A 12,162-nucleotide genomic window follows, 5' to 3' on the forward strand; every position below is an offset into this window, starting at 1 on the left:
TTTTTTTTTTCTTACCTAAACTGTAGGAACTGTAAAGAGTGCTAGGGTCTCTTCTGCCTCAGACAATGTACCTCCTGGCTTAGACAGCATGAAAATACCATCAGAGACATCTTAAGACATGGAAGAAAGAATTTAGAAACAAAACAAAAATAAAGTAGAAAGAAAATTAAGGGGAAAAGGCAAAATTAAGTACATTAAAATGAAAACCATAGTAGAAATTAATAGCCTAAAAGTAGAATTTTTCCCTTTTTTTGAGACTTGAGTTTCACTCTTGTGCAGAGTCCCATGGCCTCAGCCTTAGCTCACAGCAACCTCAAATTCCTCAGCTTAAGCAATCTTCTTGCCTCAGCCTCCCAAGTAGCTGGAACTACAGGTGGCCACCACAATGCCTGGCTAATTTTTTTATTTTTCATAAAGATGGGGTCTTGCACTTGCTCAGGCTGGTCTCAAACTCCTGAGTTCAAGCAATCCTCCCACCTCAGCCTCCCAGAGCACTAGGATTGTAGATGTAAGCTACTGTGCCTGGCCTAAAAGGAGGATCTTTGGAAGACTAGTGAAACAGATAAATCACTTTATTATGAGCATGATTAAAACAAAGCAGAGAGAAACAAAATTTGTCCTGGACTTCTCAAATGCAGCAAGACAAAAGCAAATGAAGTAAGTGATACAAGGTTTGGAAAATGAGAGCTCAAAAAGCACATCTCTTTGCTTATAATAGAATTGAAAAAACTTTCCCTGTAAAACTTCTAGCATTAGTAAGACACTGGTAAGGTAGGTAGATGCAAGCTCTTTTATCTATTTAGCAAAAGACATGCAGAAGTAAACATTTTCCATTCATGGGGGGAATCTGTGCAATATTGCAAATAAGTATAACAAATACTTTCATAAGTGAATAACCACCATAGAGGAGATTGCTTCCTGAAACACTTCCACATTAACTTTTAAAGGAAGGATATGTCTTCTAAAAATTCCTCATACTAGGCCAGGCACAATGGCTCATGCCTGTAATCCTGGCACTTGGGAGGCAAAGGCAGGTGGATTGCCTGAGCTCATAGTTTAGAGACCATCCTGAGCCAGAGCGAGACCTCATCTCTAAAAATAGCTGTGTGTCATAGCAGGCGCCTGTAGTCCTAGCTACTTGGGAGGCTGAGGCAAGAGAATCGCTTAAACCCAAGAGTTTAGGGTTGCTGTGAGCTGTGACGCCATAGCACTCTACCAAGGGTGACAAAATGAGACTCTGCCTCCAAAAAAAAAAAAATTCCTCATACTGCTGCTCATGCTATTTTGTTCTTGCTGCTCTTGGGTGGAAGGATATAGGAAACCTTGTATTCACTTACACCCGTGGGCCACAAGTAGGGCAAACAATACACCACCCTGTGAAAGAACAAGCCCACCTGGCTGCCACCACCTGGGGTGATAAATGGTTGGTACAGTTTGAACAGCATGTAACTAAATACAGAGTATAAGCAGTGTTTGGCAGAATTTTACCATATTTGACGTCTGTTGAGACCCTGATGACTCTTATGTCTTTAGCCTACGATTCTTTTTCTTCTGGATGTTCTTTTTGACCCTTACGTCCACTCATGTAGCCTTAGAGAGAACCTTCCCCGACGGCACAAGATCTATGCAGACCTTTGTGCAAATTAAGGAGGGATATTCTTCTAGACTAGTGAATTGGGGAAGGCACCTTCTAGTGCCACTTCTAGTGCTAACTTTCAGCTGTCAGCTAAAGTCATCATCTGATTTTTTTTTTTAGACAGAGCCTCAAGCTGTCGCCCTGGGTAGAGTGCTGTGGCATCGCAGCTCACAGCACCCTCCAACTCCTGGGCTTAAGCGATTCTCTTGCCTCAGCCTCCCAGGTAGCTGGGACTACAGGCATCCAGCACAATGCCTGGCTATTTTTTGGTTGTAGTTGTCATTGTTGTTTGGTAAGCCCAGGCTGGATTTGAACCCACCAATGCTAGTGTATGTGGCTGGAGCTTTAGCTGCTTGAGCTATAGGTGCTGAGCCCATCATCTGATTTTTTTAAGTTGTTAGCTGATAAGTCTTGGTACATAGCACCAAGACATTAGATAATTTTAAATTATCTAGTATTTGTCTTTAAAATCTAGTCATGAGATGGTCAAGGCAGGTGGATTGCCTGATCTCAGGAGTTTAAGACCAGCCTGAGCAACAGAAAGAGACCTCATCTCTAAAAAGAAAATGGCTGGGCATTATGGTGGGCACCTGTTGTCCAGCTTCTTGGGAGGCTGAGGCAGGAGGATCACTTGAGCCCAGGAGTTGGAGGGTGCTGTGAGCTGTGACACCGCGGCATTCTACCTGGGTGACAAAGTAAGACTCTATGTCAAAAAAAAAAAAAAATCTAGTCATGGATAAGTCAGACCTGTGTGCTAAAAACCCCATCTCACCATAGCAGGGTCCTGGGCAAAGCCTGTACCCAACTCTGCATCACAAGCCTGGCAGCTCCTCACCACTGTCATTGTCTGTGTGAGACCAGCACACCTTCAGAGCGCAGGGAAGGAACTAAGAGGCCAATTTGGCTCCATATATTGTTTTTTATTTTGTTTTGTTTTGAGTCTCACTATGTCACCCTCGGTAGAGTGCTATGGTGTCAGAGCTCACAGCAACCTCTAACTCTTGGGCTTAAGTGATTCTCTGGCCTCAGCCTCCCAAGTAGCTGGGACTACAGGCACCTGCCACACACCCAGCTCTTTTTTGTTGCAATTGTCATTGTTGGTTAGCTGGGCTGGGTTCAAACCCACCCCCCTTGGTGTATGTGGCTGATGTGGTAACCACTGTGCTATGGGCACCAAGCCGCCCACACTTGTTTGTTCCTTTGTCTCAACACAGTAGGCTCAGACCCGGAGTTTGCACGCTATGTGGCAGGAGTGAGCCAAGCCATGCAGCAGAAGCGACAGACCCAGCATGGTCGTCGTCCAGGCAACGCCCGGGGAAACTGGCCACCCATGGATGATGCCCATCGGACCTGGCCTTTCCCAGAGTTCTTCACAGAAGGGTGAGTGCTGAGTGCATCGGGGAAGGTGAGTTTGGGGCTCAAGTGTCCTCCATGGGTCCTGTGAGAAGAGACGTCTTGGCATCTGTGCCTTTTTACTGGGCAATCCAATTTTAAGCCTAATCATGGGAGTGTGACAGGTGGTTCAATCTTCACAGATCAGAGTTTCATGACTGACTATAAGATGCCAAGTGGCATGATGTGTACTTGTGAACGTACCATTGGTATAAATTCATGATTTTCAGGACAAATTCTCAGCCCTAGGCGAGGATATTATTTGATGGTGTTTGTAAAGCATTGGCATGTTTAATACAAGTCTTTATACCGAAATGAGTGTGGCTGTGAAATGCACATGATGTATGGAATGCTATGAGCATAGCCTATAAAAACCAAAGTTATATGGTTCAGATTCAGTATGCTGAGAGAATTGTGGATTTTCATCATAAACAAAACTGGAGATTTTTCACGTTTCATATTGCTACTGGTTAATAAATCTGGATGAGTAAAGACCTTTTCAACTTTTTGTTTTCTCTAAAATAAATTTCATACACAAACTACGGACTTCTTAGAGGAATAGAGGGAAGTGATGACTATGTATTACTTTTGAAATAAGGGAAAGGAAGAAACCTTAAGTTTTTAGAAGGGAGAGACAGACCACTGTTCGGTTATGAGATGAGCAAAAGGTAAGGACTATTCTTTTAGGGCTGGAGTGGAGGGTAGAGGCTGGCCTCAGGTCTGTCCAGCCAGTGTCCAGGCTGGCTGCAAGAGGCCCTGGACCATCTTCTCTCTTTGGCTTTCAGGGATAGCCTGCACAGCGGCTGGTCAGGTGCTCAGGGAGACTCAGCCAGCTCGAGTGATGAGACATCTTCAGCCAATGGGGACAGCTTGTTCTCCATGTTTTCAGGGCCTGACCTCGTTGCTGCTGTCAAACAAAGAAGGTATGAAGAGATTTCTAAACCCAGGGGGGAAGAAAAGGAAATAGGAATCGCTTACTTCTCTGGGAAAGTCAGGATCCCAGTCACTCCCAGTCCACCTTGCGTGATAAGGTTCTTCTCGTGCCTGCTGAAGGCCTCTAAGGGGCACCTTCAGGAAGTGTTTTCTACAAGGCAGAGCTGGCCTCATCTTGTGCGGTCTCTTGGGGCCACTGCACAGGCTTGCAGCCCAGCTAATTGGACGTTAGGTTGAGTTTTTGCTGGCAGAACAGTCCCACGGTAGTGAAACACACCAGTATGATAGGTAAGAAAGGATTCAGGAGAAGGGTCTGCTGCTGCTGGTCTGTGCCTTGCAGGAGGCAGCCCTTTCTGTGGAAGGAGCAGGACCAGGACAACCACATTCTAATTTGGACTCATCAACAGGCTCTGGAACCCTAGCTGATGGCCTGACCCTCAGTGTCTTTGTCATAGGTGGTACTGGATAAAATGAACTCTGAATGGTATTTCTAAGTTGAATATGGAAGTAATATAGGGCGGTGCCTGTGGCTCAAAGGAGTGGGGCGCCAGCCCTGTATGCCAGAGGTGGTGGGTTCAAACCCAGCCCTGGCCAAAAACTGCAAAAAAAGGAAGTAATATAGCATATTCAGATCTAAGAAGGGGTCAAAAGTAGTCACAAACGTTAAAGTGAGCCCTGAACTGAGAGAAGAGTTTGGTTAGAAAGAAGAGCCAGACTGCTGTGGATATGAGGAAGAGCAATCTGAAAGTGGTAGACGGGCACTTGGGCAGGAATAGAGAGCATACAGGCTCCCTTGGGCACCAGAGATCACACTGGGAGTGGGAAGGGAGGCCTGGTTACACAGCTCTGTGTGACAAGGTCACTCTTCTTTGGACAAGCAGTGAGGAACAGGTAGGTGAAGTTGGAAGGGCCGTGAGTTAGAACACATGGCGCAATAATGGGAGTGATGACAGTGATTGAGCACTAGTCCAAGTTGGGGTATTTGCTGTCGGCCAGGCCCCAGACCAGACTTTTTCTATATATTTTTTCCACTTAATTCTCATAACAACTGGATTCATTTGCTAGGTCTGCCATCACAAAGCACCACAGACTGGGTGGCTTAAGCAATAAGTATTTATTTCCTCATCGTTATGGAAGCTGAAAGTCAGAGGTCAGATATTGGCAGGGTCAGTTTCTTCTCCTTGGCTTGTAGATGGCCACTTCTCCCTGTGTTTTAACTGGCCTTCCCTCAGGGGATCTGTGTCCTGATGTTCTCATAACTCTTAACTGGATTAGGGCTCAGCCTGATGACCTCATTTTAGCTTAATTACCTCTTTGAAGGCCCAGTCTTTAAATAGGCTCATGTTCTGGGGCATAAGGGGTTAGGGTTTCAACATATGGATTTGGAGGGTACAGTATTTAACCCGTAACAACCGCCTTATTAGTCCTGTTTTATCCCCAACTTATAGGTGAGGAAACAGGAGCTCACATAAGTTAGGTCCATTCATTCATTTGGTGGCACCTGTCACCTGCCAGGCACTAGTGGTATAGGAGCAAACAAAGCACAGTCCTCTTCCTTGTGGAACTTACATGAGAGAAGGCAGATTAAGAGAAAGCAAAACATATTAAACACGTTGGGTTGGTTGCTAGGTCAAAAATAAAGCAGGGTGTGAGGGTAGAAAATACAGGGACTGGTGGATTTTCTGTTCTCAGAAGGGTGGCCAAGGAGGCCCCTGAGGAACAGAAAGCTGAACAAAGTGAGGGAGGAGCTGGCAAGGAACTGGTAGCTGGGTACATACGAGAGGATGATGCACACATTGTCAGCCTGAGCTTGTGTGTATGTAGGGCTGCTGTGAACTGAGATGGGGGACTACAGGAAGACCAAGTCTGAGCCAGGGTGGAGGTTAAGACTTCTGTTTTAGACACGGTTAATTAGATGTCTAAGAAGTCACCTGTAATACCACTTCTGCAGAGACAGCCATCTCAGCAGGGGTCCTCAAACTTTTTAAACAGGGGGCCAGTTCACTGTTCCTCAGATTGTTGGAGGGACAGACTGTGGGTCCTGGGACAAGTCGGTTGCTAAGCAGGACAGGCAGCGGTGGCAAAAACACCCAGTGGGCCGGATAAATGTCCTTGGCAGGCCACATGTGGCCCACGGACCATAGTTTGAGGATACCTGTCATACAGGAATGCTGGCTCTGATCCTGCTACATCCTGCCTGTTTTATTCAATGTTGTAACAAACTTCATGTTATTAGTAAAACAAATGAGTTTTTGTTTTTCGTTTTTTATTTTTTGAGACAGAGTCTCAAGTTGTGACCCTCGGTAGAGTGCTATGGTGTCACAGCTCACAGCAACCTCAAACTCTTGGGTTTAAGCCATCTTCCAGCCTCAACCTCCCAGGTAGCTGGGACTATAGGCACCCACCACAACACCTGCTATTTTTTGGTTATAGTTGTCATTATTGTTTGGTGGGCCCGGGCTAGATTTGAACCCGCCAGCTCCAGTGTATGTGGCTGGCACCCTAGCTGCTTGAGCTGTAGGCACCAAGTCTGAGCTTTTGTTTTTATGTCACTTATTGCCAGTAAGTGGTAAACAGTCAGTAACTGTTGAGTAAACCAACAAAAAGCCAAAGGTGGTGACCTCAGAGCAACTGATAGAAGCCTGTCTTCATGGCTGCCACACCCCTGCCTGACCCCCTTGTGCTGGCTTTGCAAGAGTGCACCAGTCAGTGCCACCTAGAACCAGGACACAGAGACACCAGGGCCAAGCAAATAGGGAGTCCCTGGAGGTAGGTTGGGAGGAAGTGGGTGATCACCACTCTGAGCTCTTTGTTCCTTCAGGAAACACAGCAGCGGAGAGCAGGAGACCAGCACGCTGCCTTCGCCACCTCTCATTGCAGCAGCTGAGGACATGAACCAGGTATTGTGGGCTGGCTCTGCAGGTGCAGACCACGGGCAAGGTTCCATAGCTCTTAAAGAGGTCCTTGAAGTTAGGAGGAGTCTTCCTTGTAGCGAACAAGTTTTCTTTTCATGATTTTTTCTAAATGATTGGCCAACTCAGCTAAGAACCACACATACAGGAGGCTGTAGGGCTGTGCCATCTAATAGCCATTTGCCCCATGTGGCTAAATAAATCTAAATTAAATATAAATAAAACTTGAGCTCCTCCGTTGTACTGGCTATCTATGGTGAGCGGCTACTGTACTGAGCAGCGCAGGCACAGAAGGTGGCTGTCATTGCAGAAGCAGTGCAGGCACAGAAGGTGGCCCTTTTGGACAGGCCTGTGGGGTAGGGGTGGTGCTGTCCCTGCCTTCTAGCTGGGACTGAGGGCCAGAGATCTGGGGAGATGGGAAAAGATAAAGCACCAGAAATGCCACTAAGACCTCTCTTCTGTTTCTCAGGATAACAAAACCAAAACATGGCCTCCCAAAGCACCCTGGCAACATCCCTCCCCGCTGCCCGGCACACTGCCCAGCCCGAGCGCATCACTCTATGCAGTTGCCAGCCCCAGCAGCCAGTGGACCGACACCATGCAAATGCTGCAGTCCCCAGTATGGGCTGCGACCAGTGACTGCAGCACTGCCTCCTTCACCTATGTACAGACCCCACCACAGCCCCCAGCGCCCCCTGCACACAAGGCGGTGCCCAAGGGCTTCAAAGCTTTCCCCGGGAAGGCTGAGCGCAGGCCAGCTTACCTGCCCCAGTATTGATGCAGGACCAGCCTGCTATGTGCGGAGAGCTATTGGGGTGAGTGTCCCTGCCCCAGGGCCAGCTAGCTGATACCAGTCCCCCCAGAGGACCAGTATACCTCCATCCTAGGGAAAGTTCCTTGGAGACAGGGGAGGTTGGCAGCTCTAAGACTTTAAAGCCTGGCTTCTCAAACTTTGGAAGTATCAGATCCCCGGAGAGCTAGCTGTAAACAGATTTCTAACCCTCAGGGGGACGCTGGAGAATCTGTGTGCTTAGTAAGCACCTCAGGTGATCTGATGCAGGCAGCCGCCAGCCATACTTTGAGAAACACAGCTTTGGGGTTTTTAGTCCTACTGTGTGTTGGGAAGGCATCAGGCCTGAAGGCTTAGAGCAAAACTGACCATTTTTCTGCAGACTTGTTCTTCTCTTTCTTAACACTTTGAGTGATGACCACACCAATCACTGTATTTTATACCTATTTTTTCATTTAGGTTTTTAGTTAAAACATCTCCTGCCTAACATGCAGTGAATATTTTAAGATAACAGATATACCGGCTGGGGGTTTGTTCAGCACTGTTGTTATGTAAGCTTGTATAAAATGAGCAACATATACAATATTTGTGATCAGAAGGAGTCACCTGGGTTTCCTGTGGGCAGGCAGCTCCTTGCCACCCCAGTAGTACCCAGGGAGTGCAGTATTTACCGGATTTACAACAGCAAGATTGTCAAATTGGTGTCCAAGGCATACTGCCGAAGGTGCATGGAGATGAGCCAGCTGGCTGCTGTCCATGTGCAGAGGAAAGCTGTGCTCTGCCCCAGAGCATGGGGGCATGGTCAAGGGCTACACAGACACACATGCACTTGAAATTACAGTAACATTTTGGAGGTGGCTCAGAAGACAAACCAATTAAGATGTAGATAGAAATTAATTTAAAGTCTTTTCTTTAAAAAAAAAATCCACCTTGGGCGGCGCCTGTGGCTCAGTGGATAGGGCGCTGGCCCCATATACCGAGGGTAGAGGGTTTGAACCCAGCCCCGGCCAAACTGCAACCAAAAAATAGCCGGGGGTTGTGGTGGGTGCCTATAGTCCCAGCTACTTGGGAGGCTGAGGTAAGAGAATCACCTAAGCCCAGGAGTTGGAGGTTGCTGTGAGCTGTGACGCCACGGCACTCTACCAAGGGCAATAAAGTGAGACTCTGTCTCTTCAAAAGAAAAAAAATCCACCTCATTTTCAGTTAACATGTGCCATTAAATAGGGTAGCATCCTGTGGATTTAGGGGTATTTTCCAGCCAGAATGGATCCAGAAGAATTGAATGGTGCTTAAATTGAGAAATAATAATAAATATATATCTATATAGAATAGACATATCCCACTGTATATTAATTGAGGTTACAGAAAGTTCTTTATATAAAACTTATTTAAATTTTTCATATTTCATCTTTGAAAAAAGTCTAATTGAGAAAAATCCATAATATTTTCTGGTATGAAAGTTTGACAGTATTAATATTTTTTTTTATATTTTCTTAAATCATTAAACCATTTTAATATATGTTAACTAATAATAAATGGTTTATTCTTTCTAGCTCCATATAAGCTTTTCCAGCAGATTGTAATAACACATTTATGTTCTCATTTTTCTACAGATATAAGTAAATTTATATTTAAAAATACCAAAAAGAATAAATATATATATATGTATGTACACACACGCACACACAACACTACTTACAGCGGCAGACCCTTAGGATGTCTGAGCCCAGCCCCCTGAGTTCTTAGTACTGTGTAGTCAGGCTGTCTCCAGGCCTGGGTTGTCCTTTTTGCTGTGTGGGATGCCATTGCTGCCTGTATTTATGATCTTTCACCGTGGATTCTGAGCATTCATTCACCTCACCCTGTTTACAGAGAACTGTTTTGTACATAGACTTCTTCAGGCACGTGCTTTGCACCAACCCTGTGTGGCCCTCGTCCGTGTTAGCTGTCACAGTGTACACACTGGTCACTGTTAAAGTTGTTTGTGGCTGTTTCACTTGTAATATAGTTTTCTGTTCCCTTCAGTAATATGTCCACAATACCCTGTATTTCAAGTTCTGTTATACTAAAGTACTCTTGTTTTAATAGTGCCTCCCCAAAGACCTCACCTTGGACAGAGGTCAATCTTTGATGCCCCAGCGCAATTGACATTGCTAATTGTCACTTTCCAGTTTGTTCTTCTCTATTAAGGAAGACATTTTATAATTGCATCTCCATAGGAGGTGAGACTGAAGTTGTTTGTGTGGTCTCTATGTAGGTGCTGTGTCCCCAGCACCACCTTGCTCTGAACACTGGTAATTCCAGGTGCTGCGCTCGGCAGAGGGGTCTTGCCCAAGCGCGTGTGTGTGTTTGTGTGTATGTGAGTGTGTGTGTCCTTTGCATGGCCGGGTGTGGCTGCCTTGCTCGGGCATCAGCAGGACATGGTGTGAATAGTTCAATGCTTCCAAACTGGAACTCTACATTTTGTATCTTTCTTTTAAAGCTCCTATAAGTAAAATAACTATTGGCTTTATTAAAAATATACATTTAATAATACTTTGTATCTTTGTGTAACATGAGCAGCAGCAGACATGTCAGAAGCCCTGCCTAACTCATTACTTTGAAAAGCTGCACATGACTTGGTTTTTAGGTCAGCTTGTTCCCTGATTCTGAGCCCTAGCAAGAGGGAAGTTCACTTGGGACATTAAGGTGAGCCTGAATGGATGAGCAAGAAGCAGAACTACCAGCCAGACCTGGTACATCGCCTTCTCTAAGGACATAGACGGTTTAGGCCTGTACACAGATGGAGCCCCTGTAGTAGTGAGGGAGACTGTCTCCTCCTGGAAGGATGCAAGCTCTCTCTGTGGGGCAGGATCTGCCAGTACCCACATCCCACCAAATGTGGGTGCTGTGTGACCTGCCCAAGAAGCAGGCTCATGACTTGCTTCATCCTCTTCGTACAGCAGAGACCCAGTGTGTGGCAGAGAGATCCTGCCTCACAGGCATAGGAAGGACCTGTCCACTGGGTAATGCATTGTGCTAAGCAGAAGGAGACTGTATCATGAGAACCAGAAATGGAGTTGGGTTACAGGGGAATTTCAGCTCATTCCAACAGCACTTTGTTGAAACTTTTATTCATGAACTTAGGGAAATGGAGTAACGTGAGCATTAATATATAACCTATGAGTGTAAGTACCACCTATAGTTTCTTTCTGTTGAGATGCCTGAAGTTGAGCATGGGGAACAAGTTCCAGAACCTTCCAAATGCACTTTAGGGCACGGTTGCTTAGTAACAGCCATGCTGCACAAATGTGCTAAGGAATACACTGGAAATTTAAATTAAAATGCTAGCAGGAAGAAGTACATATTTTATTCCAGTGTGTTCCCATGTGACACAGCACCTGGTGCTGTTCACTGGCTTTCACTCAGAACAGTGATGGAGACAGAAGGAGTCCTGTCCCCCAGCCATGCCCTGGGTGGGTGGGGACAGAGTAAGAACAGAAGTTAGAACTGAGCTCCCAGAGCAGTGGTTCTCAACCTTCCTAATGTCACAGCCCTTTAATACGACCCCAATTCCTGTGGGTCGCAACCCACAGGTTGAGAACTGCTGTCCTAGAGGGTCCTTGGAGGCCCCAGTCCCATCTGAGAAATAGAGGGGGACACAGGCAGTGGAGGTGAGGCTTGTGACCCCTCCTTTCCCACTTAAGGGCTACCAGCATGGGGGTAGAGGGCATAGCTGAAATGCCACATGCCATGGGCAGTGCCTGTGGCTCAAAGGAGTAGGGCACTGGCCCCATATACCAGAGGTGGCGGGTTCAAACTCAGCCCCTGAAAAAAAAAAAAAGAAATGCCACATGCCAGCCATGTGGCTTTGAGGGGGTGGCCTTCAATGCAGGAGACAAAGAGGAAATAAACCATTCCCAGCAGTCCACTCACCAACTGCTAAATAGCCATGTGTGTGCACAGCATGATTGGCTGCCTCCAGAAAACACATACCTGCACTTCTGAGGAACCTCCAGGGGCAGGCTCCAGAAGTAACACGTGCACTGGCCTTAAATTGCACATGGGTAGGCTGGCTGGGCCAGGCCTCTGCATGTCTGTGAGGGGCCTGGATGGGGCTTGTGTTGGAGTGTTGAGTTGGGGGTGCAGGCCCAGGTGAGGGAGAAGGATTGTTTCAGGTGCACCATCCATTTCAACATTTGCTAATGTCAGCTAGAGGCCAGGACTGCAAAGAAGATTCAGTCCCTGCCCATGAAACTCAGTCTTTTAAGGGAGACAACCTCATCTTCCCCGTATTTGGTAAGAAGACCACCATCCATCCACTCATTTGCTCAAGCTAAAATCCTGTAAGATATTCTTGATTCTTGGCTCGGCGCCTATAGCTCAACCGGCTAAGGTGCCAGCCACGTACACCTAAGGTGGCGGGTTCCAATCCCCAGCCCGGACCTGCCAAACAACAATGATGGCTGCAACCAAAAAATAGCCAGGCGTTGTGGCGGGCGCCTGTGGTCCCAGCTACT

General features: G+C 46.6%; 1 protein-coding gene across 2 annotated transcripts in view; it reads left to right on the forward strand.

Annotated features, from left to right (window-relative positions):
* The window catches only part of KIAA0355 (KIAA0355 ortholog), a 50,141-nt gene extending 41,534 nt beyond the window's left edge, over positions 1 to 8,607 (forward strand). The window contains exons 10-13 of one of the 2 annotated variants that reach the window (XM_003796080.3): positions 2,851 to 3,016; positions 3,814 to 3,951; positions 6,783 to 6,861; positions 7,343 to 8,607. In XM_003796080.3, coding sequence (XP_003796128.1) covers positions 2,851 to 3,016; positions 3,814 to 3,951; positions 6,783 to 6,861; positions 7,343 to 7,651 — 692 coding nt within the window. In that variant the 3' untranslated portion in view covers positions 7,652 to 8,607. The remainder of the gene's footprint in view (positions 1 to 2,850; positions 3,017 to 3,813; positions 3,952 to 6,782; positions 6,862 to 7,342) is intronic. The other variant, XM_023516932.1, reaches the window with a different exon arrangement.
* The last annotated feature ends 3,555 nt before the right edge of the window (positions 8,608 to 12,162 follow it).

This window comes from Otolemur garnettii, unplaced genomic scaffold, assembly GCF_000181295.1.
Source record: "Otolemur garnettii isolate 467f Iridium unplaced genomic scaffold, OtoGar3 scaffold00100, whole genome shotgun sequence".
In the NCBI taxonomy this organism is placed as follows: Eukaryota; Metazoa; Chordata; class Mammalia; order Primates; family Galagidae; genus Otolemur; species Otolemur garnettii.